This window comes from Apteryx mantelli, chromosome 17 (genome assembly GCF_036417845.1).
Source record: "Apteryx mantelli isolate bAptMan1 chromosome 17, bAptMan1.hap1, whole genome shotgun sequence".
NCBI classification, from domain to species: Eukaryota; Metazoa; Chordata; class Aves; order Apterygiformes; family Apterygidae; genus Apteryx; species Apteryx mantelli.
This window is the reverse complement of record NC_089994.1, coordinates 10,895,640-10,910,817: the sequence shown is the minus strand read 5'-3', so window position 1 is coordinate 10,910,817 and position 15,178 is coordinate 10,895,640. Positions and strand designations below refer to the sequence as shown.

The 15,178-nt window shown below is 35.8% G+C and overlaps 1 protein-coding gene across 7 annotated transcripts in view; it reads left to right on the top strand.

Annotated features, from left to right (window-relative positions):
- GOLGA3 (golgin A3) overlaps nt 1-14,889 on the top strand; it is a 30,167-nt gene extending 15,278 nt beyond the window's left edge. For 3 of the 7 annotated variants that reach the window (XM_067307405.1, XM_067307399.1, XM_067307400.1), the window contains 14 exons: nt 608-685; nt 1,629-1,901; nt 2,479-2,573; nt 3,395-3,611; nt 4,162-4,305; nt 4,889-5,086; nt 5,692-5,808; nt 6,305-6,444; nt 7,366-7,498; nt 7,670-7,792; nt 8,187-8,351; nt 9,302-9,465; nt 10,409-11,457; nt 13,345-14,889. In XM_067307405.1, the coding sequence (XP_067163506.1) occupies nt 608-685; nt 1,629-1,901; nt 2,479-2,573; nt 3,395-3,611; nt 4,162-4,305; nt 4,889-5,086; nt 5,692-5,808; nt 6,305-6,444; nt 7,366-7,498; nt 7,670-7,792; nt 8,187-8,351; nt 9,302-9,465; nt 10,409-10,616 (2,055 nt within the window). In that variant the 3' untranslated portion in view covers nt 10,617-11,457; nt 13,345-14,889. The remainder of the gene's footprint in view (nt 1-607; nt 686-1,628; nt 1,902-2,478; nt 2,574-3,394; nt 3,612-4,161; nt 4,306-4,888; nt 5,087-5,691; nt 5,809-6,304; nt 6,445-7,365; nt 7,499-7,669; nt 7,793-8,186; nt 8,352-9,301; nt 9,466-10,408; nt 11,458-13,344) is intronic. The other 4 variants (XM_067307406.1, XM_067307404.1, XM_067307402.1 and 1 more) reach the window with 3 other exon arrangements.
- The last annotated feature ends 289 nt before the right edge of the window (nt 14,890-15,178 follow it).

Below are 15,178 nucleotides of genomic sequence, written 5' to 3'. Positions count from 1 at the left end.
CGCAATCACTGAACTAGCTTACCAGATCAAGCCTAATGCATACCCTTATCCTTTCTGTGACTGCTTTAAATTATTGTGAATCTTTGTTTCACGCCTTAATTTCATAAACAGGCTTGTTCTGTTACTTTTAGAGCATTCAAGCTCCGTAGCTCTGGTAATCTTCAAAGAGATTTCTTTTGAAGATAATACTGGGATTTGATAGTATCATCCGTAGAAGTATAAAATAACTGTGGAAGTATGTTTAACATAAAGATTGCTTTTTTCCTTCAAAGAACCAGCTGCTTTCTTCATTTGACCATGTGTGAACTAGTGCCAGCTAGATACAGCATATGTAGGTTAATGATACATCCTAAACCTTTAATGTCAGGATAAGGGGACATTGTATTGGTGAGGAATACTTCCTCGCTATCTGAAACTCACTGTGCAAGTCTTGCTATCATTTGATTTGTGTGAACTTATTTTAGGTATAAAATGTTGTGTTGTCTTGCAGTGCTACTGAGGTGTCTACTCAGAATCAAGGTCCTCTGTCACTGTTTGAAATAATTTAGAGTACGAGTAAGGCAATATGTCCTTTTTTGGTTTGTTTGTTTTTGTTTTGCTCTGGCAGGTAGAAAATCTGCAACAAGAAAATACCAGCCTTAAAAAACAGGTTCAAAAAGTGAAGGAACAGTTCCTACAGCAGAAGGTAAGCAAAAACAAACTATTTCAAAGAATGAAAAATGAACGCTGTATTTACTATAGTGAAAGCATATACTTCTGAGGGCTTTGGTGAGGAAGTTTGAATTAGTTTTCTGTATCAAATACAAAGAACATTGTGACATAAGTTATAATAAAGTTTTTATATATGGTACAGTGTATATGTTGATTTTTATCTGCAATTAACATAAAAGCAGATCCACCAACCAGGTCATACTTTCTTTGGAGTTTAGAAAGTTTGCCAAATGATCCTCCATTATAAAATATCTGCTTTGTCGATATTAGGTAAGAGCTTTTGCAAAAATACTCGTGAGAATCTTGAAATGTCGTTGTTTTCCTACAGGCTTGTAAATCAGTAATCACTTGAGAAATTAAATTGAAAATAAGTACTTTATTGCAAATTTTATTCTGAATTTACATAGTTAGATTTAAATGATAATTTGAAACTGTCATTGGTGTTGCACATACAAACGTATACAGTGACAACATTAATTTACTATTTGGTTGCATATCAACCTAACACCAAAGGTTTTTTTGGTGTGTTTGGTTTAATTTTGAGAAGACTATTTAAACAGTCAGTCACACTTAATCCCTCTTTTTATGGCAAAAAGTATTAATTGCGTGCCTGGGATAGTTACGTTTTTATTAGATTAGTTTAAAAATTGCATATAATTAGTATGGTCCCATAAAGAAGGTGAAGAAGTTATAAACACTCTCTTACTCAGTTTTTTTTTATGAACACTGATATTTATTATTTGATCTGAGTTTGCAAAAAAATTCTTTGAACCAGAGTGAAAATGTTAATGATGATGCTGTTTCTGTATTCTTTGACCCCCAAAATAATATCAATAAAAGCTTTACAATAAATTATTCTTAAATTTGTAAAGCTTTAACAGAGATGACATAGTTTTCTTGAAACTCTTGTGTCCTAGGTAATGGTGGAAGCTTATCGAAGAGATGCAAGTTCTAAGGACCAGCTGATTAGCGAACTGAAAGCTACAAAGAAGCGGCTGGACTCAGAAATGAAAGAGTTGAAACGAGAACTACTAAAACTTCAAGTTGAAAAACAATCGCTGGAATCTGAACATTCAAAACTACAGAAGGAAGTATTTCAGGTTCACCAGCAGATGGTGGAAATTGAGAATCATCTTCAGTCAGTGCAGAAAGAACGAGACGATATGGAGAAACGCCTACAGGTCTGGAAGGTGTTAAGCTTTGGACTTTTAGAGAGTACTATATGCAGGATATGTTGCTACTTGTATTAATTTTGGAAATAAACTGCATGATTGCCTGCAAGTTAAGGTTCTTGTTTATGTATTTAATATTGTGTATATATTTGAGCATGTACCTACTGACATTTTATAATTACTTGACTGCTTATTAACATCTCATGTTAGGCATCAGGGGAGGTATGTTACAGGAGCAGCAGATGTGTGATGTGGAAGCAGCTTCCTTAGTCCCAAAGTGAGCAGTCAGTATCTATTAGCAGGGACCAAAATAAAGCTCTGTGCGTACATGTCATGATTATGACAACAGAGGAAAGAATTAAAGAATAAATAAAAGGGGATGAGAGAGGATATGGAGAACCCTGAAATAGGTGTTTTCTTCCCACAGTTTTTATGCAGAGATAGAAGTCATTTTGACAATTCTTGCTGAAGTTGAACTAGAATTTGCCATGAATCAGTAGCTAAATATAGTAATTATTATTTTAGAATCTAACATATAGCAAACATAAAAAGATTTTTGTTCTTACTCTCATCTTTTTTCTTCCTCCCCATTAAGTCCTTGCAGTTTGATAAGGAACAAATGACATCTCTTGCTGAGGCAAATCAAGCATTAAAACTACAAGTAGAACAAATGCAAGAAGAAGCCAAGAAGTAAGTCTGTTCTTTCAGCATAGACAAAAGAACTATAGCATTTATTTTTCATATTCACTTTTTCAGCAATCAGTCTTTGCCTATCCCCTAGTCATTCATTTGGAAAATTTAAATAACATCCTGAAGACCATGACACTGCTACTCAGGATTTCCAGCCTATCTTTTGATACACTCATGCTCTTAACCAACTGCATAAGCCATTCAACATATATATTAACTTCTCATTAACATATTTACTGGAGCTAATCCTGGTTTCCATTCTCTGAATTTTAGCCATGACTGGCTAGAATGTTGGCATTAATAAGAACAATTTTTTAATGTTGTAATCATAATGAAGCTTTTGATGATACACATCTACCAAGGATCTTAGATTAAATTCTGACTCTAAATTCCGTATTATTTTTAGAGTAGTAGTGTATATATTCCTCAATATCAGAGTTTTAATAATTCTGACAAAGACCTCTTAATTACTGTAAACATTTTCTTAGAATGTAATCAAGAGTCTTAAAGCCATTGCCTTGCAAAGGGCAAGTCATACCATATCAACCTGATGGCATCCTCTGAGCTAAGTGGCTCTGGGACAAGGGGAGAGAAGTTGATGTTTTTTTACCCTGACTTCAGCAAGGCCCTTGACACAGTCTCCTGTGGTATCCTTACAGCTCCGTTGATGAAATATGGAGTAGATAAATGGACTGTGAGGTAGATTGATTTTTTTTTTTTTTTTCCCTCCCTCAATCAAGCTATGTTAAAAATCAATCCTTCAATATTACTTTTAAGCAATTTTTGTTTTATCTGATGTTTTGTTTTTCCTCTCACTCCAGGGCCATTACTGAGCAGAAACAGAAAATGAAGCGTCTGGGGTCAGATCTGACAAGTGCTCAGAAAGAGATGAAGGCAAAACATAAAGCTTATGAGAATGCAGTTGGCATTCTTAGTCGTCGGCTACAAGAATCCCTCACTGCCAAGGAATCTGCTGAAGCAGAGCTGAGCAAACTAAAAGCACAAATCACTGATGGTGGAAACAACCAGATTGCACAAGTACGCAATTCTTGAAATATTATGTTGCACTGAAGTAATGAAAGTACCTGGAATGTAGAGCTAGATAAGAACATGGAGTCGGTGTGCTGGACACTGAGAATTTCCTTAATTACATTTGATAGGGGTGATTTGGCAGGCTTTATTTATTTTACTTGTACATTCAGGTTACCAGTCGTAAACCAAGTTCACAAGGAGCATCAGCCTTGGTGCTAAATTTCCTGATTTAGTATTAATGTTTTTTATAAAAGTTCTGTACCTGGAGCTTTGCCAGAATTCTCTCTCTTACTGTTTTTGCTCATTGACAGTTCTTCAGAGTAGCCATAACTTACTAATATATGTTATGTCTGTGATATAGTTTAATAAGAGAATTAATTGGGAGGGAGGGGGGGAAGGAGCAGAAATAATTCCGTGGAGCCAAATATGAAACACGCCAAAAGCAATATTTGGATGTGGGCAGATAGCTCTGAGCAAGCCCTGTTTTTTGACAAAACAAAGTTGCCTCTGAATATGGGTGTTGGGTTAATCAGGCTTGTGATCCCTTTGTCTTTAGGAAAAGATTCAAGCTCTGGAGACAGAACTACAAGCTGTTAGCAGCAGTAAGTTGATGCTGGAAAAAGAGCTGCAAGAAGTGATTTCACTTACCAGCCAGGAGCTGGAGGAGTACAGAGAGAAAGTGCTGGAACTTGAGGATGAGGTGATTGCTTGAATTTACATTGTGCCTGGGGAGATGATCATAAAAGGCACCTGAGAGGCGAGGAGAAATTTTAGTACCATAATTTTATTCTAACAATTCAGGCAGTTAGAACTTTACATAGGAAACGTGTCAGTGACACTTGCTAGTTTTGCTGCAGAGGGTTAGCCTTCATGTTTTCATGAACAGTTGTAGTACAGGGTGAAAGAAAAGATGAGAACAGTAGTTCCTGTGTTAGATACTAACTGTATCTGGTCACGAGATGGCGGGTATGCATGAACCACTATCTTCTGAAACCAAGGGGAGTCAGGGTTGCCCAATGATTTTGCAGAGGGCATTGGTTGTAAGGTCATGGAAAAAAAAATTTAGACTAGTCCATCACATCTTTTCTGCACCTGAAACAGTATTCATGGATTCTGCTTTCTAGCAAGCCTTTTAGTCTTCCAAAAGGAAAAAGAGTCTAAGTGAACTAATTTTGAAGTGTCCTTTCAAAAAAAAAAAAAAAAAAGCAATAAAGTTTAATTAGTTTAGCTCACAACTTCTTTGCAGTAGTAATCTTTTTTTTTTCCTTCCTTTTTTGGTATAGCTTCAGGAATCTAGAGGTTTTAGGAGGAAGATAAAGCGTTTAGAAGAAATTAATAAGAAGTTGGCCCTTGAACTGGAACATGAACGAGGAAAACTTACAGGTCTTAGTCAGTCCAACACCGCTTTGCGGGAGCACAACAATATCCTTGAAACAGCATTGGCAAAGAGAGAGGCAGATTTGGTACAACTGAACTTACAGGTATTCAACTTTTGGGTGTAATATATTAAGAGAGAAATTTAGCTAATGTTTCTGATAACCAGATGTAGAGGTCTTCAGTTGTACAAGTAGATGCAAATTATTGTTAAAGAAAATGTTGGTGTATTTTCTGCAGATCTGAGTCTCATGTATGTTGTGCAACAGAAGTAATATAGGTGATTAAACCCCAGAAATGATCAGAAGCAAGATTTTGCACTAGAGTGTTGTTTTTCTTGGAGGAAAAAAATCACAATAAGAGTATACTTGCAATAGTGAAAGTATTGTGCATTTAAGATAGTTGGAACCTAGAAATGGTGTCACTTAACGATTCACTGAGATTAATGTTAATTTTTATGCCGATAGTAACATACTCTTGGGGTAAAGAAGAGAATACAGGCTATGAATAGCCTATAACACGCTACCATTTAACCATAGCTACTTTTAAGGTTGAATGGTAGAGTTATCAATGAACAGGGGAGGGAAGTTTTGCCATGCCTGCATTGGCTAGTATTTATATATTTCCCATATTGGCATTTATGGTCTTCCAGAGAGTCTACACAAAAAATGTATTTGTGCTACTAAATCTCTGGTTTTGTAAAATGATGCAGGTTCAGGCAGTTCTAAAGCGGAAAGAGGAAGAAGATCAGCAAATGAAACAGCTTATTCAAGCTTTACAGGCTTCCTTAGAGAAAGAAAAGTCAAAAGTTAAAGACCTTAAGGAACAGGTAATGGGTCATCTTTTCTTTTATTTATTTAATAGATGAGTTAAATGTAAAGTATTTGAAAAGTAGCTTTAAACAAAATCCATAATACAGTGCTTCCTGCAGGGTTTCTGTCACAACGGCCAGCGTATGAAAAAGCCGTTGATGTTTCCTCTGTTATGCCCTACGTTAAGCATATTCATAGACCATCAAGAAGGTTCCATTTTAACTTGTAGTGCATGGAACATATCCTGAAGTGATGATACCTTATCAAAAAGTTCACAATGAGAAAACAGTCTATCAATGTGGTCCTTCCATTATATGATTATTAACTACCATTAGCATTAATAAGGATAACAATAATCAGTGTTTTAGACAAAAACAGTAAACAGTAACAGCAAGTTAACACTGCTGAACAACTTCTTTCTTGATTTGTTTTCTATCCCTCTAGTCTAGCTCCCCTTATGAGTCTACTACATTAACAAAACAAGGAGAAAATGCTTCTTTTGTTTCCGTGTAGGTAGCAGCAGCCAAAGCAGATGCAGCACATAACCGTCGTCATTACAGAGCTGCTGTTCTTGAGCTCAACGAAATCAAGAAAGAGCTACATGCCAAAGAACTGCTTGTCCAAGCCCTTCAGGCTGAAGTGGACAAACTGCAGTAAGTATGCTGTAATAAATGTCTAAGTTCTTAGAGCATAGTAAATGAAATAAATCCTCTGAAAAACACACACATAAATGAATTTTTGTTTCTTTCATTCTGGACTGGATTATGCGAAAATGTACCCCAGTTGAGCCTGATCATAAAATGTGCGCTTGGACTCTTGGCAAATAATTGCATTTTCTGTCTTCTCGTAATACAATTAGAGTTGAAGTGGATTGTCTTTAGGCTTCATTGTCTGTTATTTTACAGTTTTGACATGAATTAAATCATTTCATGGGTTAGATAGTGTTAATGCTTCACATATATCTTATTATTCTTTCCTCTTTAACATCCCTGAGGAACTACATAGAGGATGAACTTGATTGTTGAATATATTCCACAATATATTAAATTAATTGATTTGTTTTGTTGTGTATAATACAATTTCTTATACTTTAATAAACTATCAGACCTACAAGAGAATATGGAAGCAAAAAACCCAATTTTTCCTAAAATAAAAGCAAAAGTGCTGACAGTTTGCTTTTTTTTCTTTTGCTTTGTCTTCTCACTGGAGAATCTGTGTGTTTGAGACAGGAATATTACCAGTGCTCAAGGATTTATTTTTTATTTATTTATTTTTTAGAAGTACTTAATGATGCATCTGAAGTACTTAATGATGCATGATGAAGTACTTATTGATGCATCTGTCTAGTTTAAAATCTTTTTGTGATTTAACTCCTGCTGTGAACATGTTGCCAAAGCTGCCAGTCAAAGCTATAACTAATCAGGTTGCATGCACTGTCATGTAACACAGATAATTTTGTGCCACAAAAGGATAATTTGTATCATTTATGGTTACATAGCTACAATGAAGTACTCCTTTTAAAGGGCAGATTGAAATAACTGCTATGTTTTTTTTCTGTTAATTCTGCTGTGTAGGGTAGAGGATGAGAAACATTCCCAGGAAGTATCACAGTTTCAGCAAGAGTTGGCAGAAGCCAGGTCTCAGCTCCAACTTCTGCAGAAAAAGCTGGATGAGAAGCTTGGTGAACAGCCAGGAGTAAATCAAGAGGTAAAATTAAACACGGTGTTTCTCCTTATTTAGGTGCCTGAGGTGTATGATTTCATTTCTCCTTCATTCAGCAGAAATGGGAAAGGTTCATAAGACATAGATGATAAAATATTTTACATTTTGTGAATAATTGCTCTTACAGAGAATTCTAAAAAAAATTTTTTTCGGTAGGTGGAAGACCTCAAATGGGAAGTAGAGCAAAAAGAAAGAGAAATTGAAACGCTTAAGCAGCAGTTGGATATGAGTGAACAGCGCAGCCATAAGGAGTTGGAAGGGATACAAGTTGTCCTACAGGTATTTGATCTAGCTGGTAAAGATTCTGATGGGCCACACCAGGATAACTAAAGCAATATTTTATAGTTCAAAAGCAGAATACTTCTACTGGTTTTATGAATATAACAGGTATTTTGGCAGGGTCTTTAGTTTTCTCAATTTCACTTTCACTATGCTGTTAGCTTCTTGTATTTCATTGACTTCAGGCCATTAGAATAGGCTACTGACTTTTTATCCTTTCTTTTTTCTTTTTTCTTTTGTGCCAGGGCAAATTGTTTTCAAATAGCAGTGTGCTAGGTGTTGTTTTGTTTTCTAGATTCTCTTGGAAACTGCAGAAAATGGTGGGAATATTCCATGTCTGGAATTTATACACTGTTTCCTTGTACCACATTAATTCTCTTCTTTTGCCCTTTAGAATATCAAGACTGAGCTGGAAATGGTGAGAGAAGACCTGTCAGTGACTCAGAAGGACAAGTTTATGCTCCAGGCTAAAGTGAGTGAACTGAAGAATAGTATGAAGTCCCTACTGCAGCAGAACCAGCAACTGAAGTTGGACCTGAAGCATGGCAAGATGAAGAAGGTATTTAAGTAGGAAGAATATATATTATAGTGTAAGTGGCTTACAGTGCTGGAAAATACTCTGCTGCAGGAAACCTGGTGAAAACTCTGAAATGCCTACCTGGATACTGACTTACTGATTTTCTGACATTTAAATAATAAATCCAGGAAGATTTGCTGGCAAAAGTAACTTTGCTGATCTTGACTTCACACCTTTTTCTTCAGAGACCTTTGTGTTTAGCACATATCTTGCATTTACATTTTGATTTATTGTGATAAAGCAAAAAAGGGAGTGCTTAAATAATGGATCATGGGCAAATACTTAGTTAATACCTTTCTAAAGTTCATGTGGTTATCCTTTCTGTACTTTTCCTTTTTATTTTTTCATCCTTTCACGTTTTCCAAAGGTAACTATTAATGGTTTCTTTGAGTTTTCTCATTTGCTACTTTTTCACAGAAAATGCTGTAATAGTAGATCTCTTGCTCTTTCTTTCTCTAAATTCTCTGACTCAGTAAGAGAGAATCTATGAAACTCCATTTAATTCTCTCAGATGTTGGTCTGAGATATTTCATCCTGCAGGTCCCAGAAAGTCCAAAAGGACGACTTTGATCACACTTAACTGAATTTTTATGAATTGCTCTCTTAACTATATTGAAAGAACATTATTAAAATTTGTTGTGGAGATCCAAGTCAGTTGTTTTAAATCCTTACTGTTTCATTTCTTTAGTTGGGCGAGTTCTTGACTAAGTCCTTCTAGATGGTATTTGTTTACTTATGAGCAAGGCTAGCAGATGACACTAGATTAGGAACTTTTGCTTGTGACACATGAGACTTATTAATGTGCTTCTGGATTTTGCTCTACAATACAGGTACATACCAACAGAGTGATGTGAGACACTTTGTGTGGTAAAAGTGAAATTCTTGAAAATAGCTTAATTCTATTTCTGGCTCTTCTTTTTTTCTTTAAACAGAGGAAGGAACTGAAGGGAGAGAATAACTCTTCAAATCCTGTGACTCCAGTCAAGATTCCTGATTGTCCAGTCCCTGCTGCCTTGTTGGAGGAACTGTTGAAACCATCAACAGCTATGAGCAAGGAGCCTTTAAAAAATCTGAACAGCTGTCTCCAGCAATTAAAGTATGACCTGTTATTTTAAAACACATTAAATAATCTTAAAAATGTTTCTAAAAAAACAGTTGCTGGTCTAAGGCGAAGCAATAGACTTGTGAAATGAATTATTTTTCTCTTACTAGGGCTGTCTATAAGGCAGTAGGATGTTCTCGCATTTGCAAATATTTGCTTATATGGAAATGACATAGGGAAAGAGGCCTTGGCAATATACTAGACAAAATATCCATCCTAAAGAGTTTAGTGTTTGTGCACAAATAAATACACTGCAAAACAAAACAGAAGCAGCTATTTTTTAGTTTTTCTTGCTGGTAGAGAAGCTGATATTTATCTTTCTTTGCAGCATCAGCAAGGCTGCTTGTGAAAGGATCCCAGGCAGTGTATTAATTAGAAATGTCTGAAGAGGCATTTCTTTATACCAGAATTATTTTTTCATATCTTTCCATGCAAGATTGCACATGAGATTCTTGAGGAGGAAAGCTACAGCTGCAGGAAGATGGGGATTTCAGGTTAATGGCAGAACAGGGCTGGATATATCAGCTCTGTTGATGGAGAATATTTATGGGGAGCGAGAGGTAGCCTGTGACAATGGTACACAATCCTGTATTGCCAAACTAGTCTCTCTACTAAATTGGTATCCGACTGCAAGTAGTAATGTGTTTATTTGTTTTTCTCTGCTGCTTTCCTCACCTCTACCTTCCATGTTGTCTTTTATATCTGCGAGAATACCATGTTCATCAAGTTGTAGTCACTAAGTGCCTTTGCTGAGGAAACGGTGCTACATCATGCCTGGCAATGAGCACGTGCAGCAAAGGAGATGCTGCATTGTTGGTCCTTAAGTACATTCTATTTGTTTTATTCTTAAATGGCTGAAGTAATTTAGTGAGCTTCTATTTAACAGTTAGTTTTCTGTTTGATAATCTTTTTTTCTTGTCCCCAATACTTTCAAAAGGCAAGAAATGGACAGCCTTCAGCGTCAGATGGAGGAACACACGATTACAGTACATGAATCAATGTCTTCATGGACTCAGATTGAGGGGCAGCTAATGGACCTTACCTCTACCAGTCCTGCAACTGCATCACACCAGCGGGAGATTCCTACTGTAGATGAAAAGAAGCAGAATTGTGACGCTAGTGACAAGGGCACTTTGAAACAATAACCTCCTCAGCAGTTGTCTGTCTTCATATTGCTTTAAGTGTGTAAACAAATCTTTATCAAAATTATTTATTTATTCCATTTTTAAAACATTGTTCAGAGTTCTGCTTTTGCCTTTAGAAGCAAAGGGCGTGGTTTCGAGAAACTGGCAAAACATTAATTGCAGAACATGCTATTCCAAGGGTTTGTTTGAAACCTTTTGATATTTTGAAATAATTTTGCCATGTTGGAGACACTTGGTAAATCTGACTCATTTTGCGATATAGTAAGAGATTCAGATGAGGGTTTAAAATGAGGCCAAGAAGAGCATCTGGTTCCAAGTCTGCATTTGTTCAATCTCTGTGAGGAAGCACTATTAATTATGTAATATCTGGGGAGGTTTTTTGTTTTTGCTTTTTTGTCCCCACAGTTTTTCACTATCTTGGGCTGTATCCACATCGCATAAAAAATAAGTCCTGTTTATGTTCAGCCATTAGCAGTGGTTGAGAACTGGATATTCTTATTCAGGCACCCCCCTCCCCCCCCCATGCTTTTTCACTCTTGAAATTCAAATCACAGATGTTTGTCCTTTTAAAAAAAAAAAAAAAAAAAAAGGAAGAAAAAGTTTGATTTGAAGCCATCTCTAGTTATGAAGATGACCTTTGACCATATAGTAAAAGAAACATTGCAAAGATGAGCAATGCAGACCAGTAACTACCTTTGGCGGACTTGCCCAGGATGTTTTCTGAAGTGTCACAGTTTTTCTCTTGCAGTTGCAGGCCAGTAGGGAGCTTTGCTTCACTGCACATACAAACACTTTTTGCACCTTTTTATTTCAACTTTTGAAGTAGACATCCTTGATAAAGGTATGTGTGTAATATATATATAAGAAAAAAACAATTTTCTGACTTTGAATACCTGTTTTAATATGCTTATGTACTGTAAGTTAAGGCTGACATGAGTTTATTTTGTTACTGTCATTGTTTTAATGTTACATTTAAGTTTGTGCTTTGGTTTTTTTTGACAATACTGTACATACGGCTTAGGGAAATTAGCCCCCAAGAGCCAGAGCTTTTAGAAATGTAATTACTTTACTTTCAAAGACAAAATTATAATGCCTGTAAAATTATTATTTTGATTAGCTTTATCCTCCCCACCCCCCTTAAGTCCCCCACTTTTGGCATCCTCTGTTACCACAAGGTGTCCACTGTGGATGGAAATGTTGGCACTATGGCAGCCCTTCCGCAGAGACACCTTGACTAGATTATTATTGAAGCAACCCACCTTACGTTTTCTCCTTTGGTTCCATTGTTTCATACGGCTCGTGGTGCAGTGATAAGCCCTTCCTCTCCTTCGCATTCTAAAATCTGTACAGCAGTACTGCTTTATCTACTGGGCTTGAGCATGAATCAAAATACACGTGACACTATTTGAAAGATTCATTGGCAACTCATGTAGCGTCATGTTTTTGTCTTTAAAACATACAGAAAGAAGGTCAATTATATCCACTGTAGATTGACTTAAAAATTCTAGTTAGTACAAGCAGATTAAATATCGGTTTAAAAAAAAAAAAAAAAAGGCATCTCTTCCAGTAATTTTTGTCATAATTAGCTGTAACACAACATTCAGACAATTTATCTTGTCTCTGCTTTTCAGATGCCTAGTTTATGTGTTTTTCTAAAGAGGCAGTTACTTCTTTGAGGAGGCTGATTTTTGGATGAGTTTGGATATTGGGGTGTAGGGGGGAATTATTTCAATTTGCTTAGCAATAAGGCCAAAAAAAAAAAACTCACCAAAAAACCCCCCACCAGTCCTTAACTTTTATCCAGAGTTTGTTCTCACAATTACCCATTTGAGCTCTTGTCTAGTTGAACACTTTGCACTTAAGTGACTATATGGACTGACTTCATGCCTCTCAGCTACTAGATTTTAATTTATTTATGGGATCAGAGTCAAGTGATGCCAAAAGTTAAGATTTTGGAGTTGGTGAAGGAAGAAATATGTTACTGTGGCTTTAGCTGCCCAACATATGGATTTACTGAACAGTTTATTTTAAAAAAATAAAATAAAATAAAAAAATTAAAAGCTTTTACTGACTAGCCCAGACATGTTAACATCTGCACACTACTGCAGTCTACTTTACAGAGTAAATGGTACTGATTATCTTGCTGCTGTCATGTTCTTGAAGTTGCCTGTATATTAAGCTCTAAGAAGAGAAAAAAACATGCAGTGTTGTTAAAGGACAAAGTTAAAACTACGTAATTAATAATATATTCAGTGCAAAAAAGTTATCAGATGTTCAGGTTTTTAAATAAAATAACACTTGTGCAGGGTTAATGTTACTGTTCATTTTGGTAAATGCTTTGCCTACAGTTAAGAATCCATTATATTTTTCTCTTAAGTTTGGCAACGGTTGTACAGATAAAGCTTTTATCTGGGATCAAAGATGCCAGAACTGTAAGAAACATTCATAGTTCTTCAGAAAGTCTGCCTCTTCTTCTGTTTGTATCAATAATACATTCTGTTTTCAGTGCAATGCTGTGGGTTTTTTTCTGTTTTTCCACTAGCTCTTTATATGGACATTTGAGCTTATACAGCCAAGTAGCCTTAGCTGCATATTTATCTTTTAAGGATGAGGGATTTATTGTGAAATTCTCAGATTAGATTGCTATGTTGTCCCACCTGTGTCTCTCTGAAAGTACTTGGACACCAGGTATTTTCATTTTATATTTATCATGTGTTTTTTTTTATAGACACAAACACCATACCATTTACTTAGTGGAAGAACAGAGGATAAGACTTGAGGGTCTAAATCAGGTGAGGTACTAAGCCAATTAAGTTACTGAAGTTACTGGAAAGCCTTCTAGGAAACACTCGGCATGTGGCAAAAAGCAAGGCCTTTTCTTTGAAATACATCAACTATGTTCCTTAACTATCAAGAGAAATAGTTGCTGTTTTATTGAAAGGTTCTGTATTTCACCCTGAGGCTGAGCATGCTTTCTCTACAAAGTTTCAGGCCTCTTGCTGTCTAGGCAGTAAAACTACTTGCAAGAATAAAAACTGTGTCCCTTCTGCATGTCACAGCACTGCCAAATATATCAGAGGAAAATCAGGGCCTCATTAACATTGGTGTGCTTTTAGAAATTAGAGGAATAATCTTTAAGAGATTTTATTTTTCCTTCTTCAAGCACTGCAATGGAATGTACTTTCAGTGTTTCTTCAGTAGTTGCTACCTACTTAACCAAGTCTTGTTGATGAAGGAGAAATGTTGCCGTAATGTGAGAATGTTTCCTTAAGTGATGAAAGTTGGTAAGGGCTGTGGCATTATTTTTTCAAATACTCTTGCTTTTTTGAGGACACGTGAACATCTGCATTTTTCTAAAAAACAAAAAAAACTACAATGGAAAAAATGCTAGTTACAGAGCCTCTGGTACTGCTGAATATTGCATTGTTTCATTCTATTGTCTTCCAGATTTCTTGGAAACAGTTGTGCACTGTATCAGGGGATCAGCTGAGCCCCTTTATCTGCTCATGCAATGGGAGGTCTGATTCCATACTGTTTGTTCAGGCAATATTCCAGCTGAAATCTATGAGAATTTTGCACATGTAAGCAGTAGAGTAATATTCAGAAAGAAAGGTCTAGTGCTTATATTTTAATGGATTATTATTCCTCCATATGTGAGTGAAATGCAATGGCATGGGTGCTTTAGTTATGACAACATTCAAGGTGCACAAGGGACAGATAGTATGATTAATATAAATTTAACTCAAAGATGACAAATTCACTACTGGTGATGCACAAGCCTGTGATGTATGTTTTATTAACTTTGCCAGGGAAATGTGAATAGTTGCATGTGACTTGCTGTGACCAGAAGCCTTTAAATATTTTCATGGGAAGGCAATCACAGTCCAAAGTAATTACTAATGCCCGCTAGCTGTCATCTGAGCACACTAGTCTCCCACTAATGCGCATCGCTTCAGTCTCGGGGAGCAGAGCAGCCTAATTTCCAATACAGATGCATGAATTTCTAGAGGAGGGAAGGATGTACTGAATATTGTACAAGAAATATTGTTATGTTTTATACATGACATTCAGTAATTTAATGTCTGCTTAGGCTGTATTTGTAAAGATGAAAGTTAATTATTTCATGTTCTTGAGTGGATAATCCAGGGGATGGAGGAGTTATACTATGTACAATTAATGATTATGATCATACAAAGCATGTTGATTATAAAAAATAATGTGCATAGGAATTCCTTTGAAAGTTTTGTGCAATAAACTATTTTTGTTAAAGGGCTCCATGTTGTTTTTTTACTTTGAAAGAGGAATTGGTACAACCTTAGGTTTGTTTTTCCAGAGTAACTTTTTTATATTTAGGATTATAAACATGCTGTATAGCCACTTTAAAAATATATCTGTTATTTTGAATGAATACTTTATTATGTATTGCTTTACACTTTTTTAGAGCATTTAAGATATTGATTGTACTTGTATTTCCCTTATAAATACTTTTTTTCCTGAGTTTAGATGAACGTGTCAGGAAACAACAGTAATGAGTATATTTATCTTGGCCTAAATTTGCCACT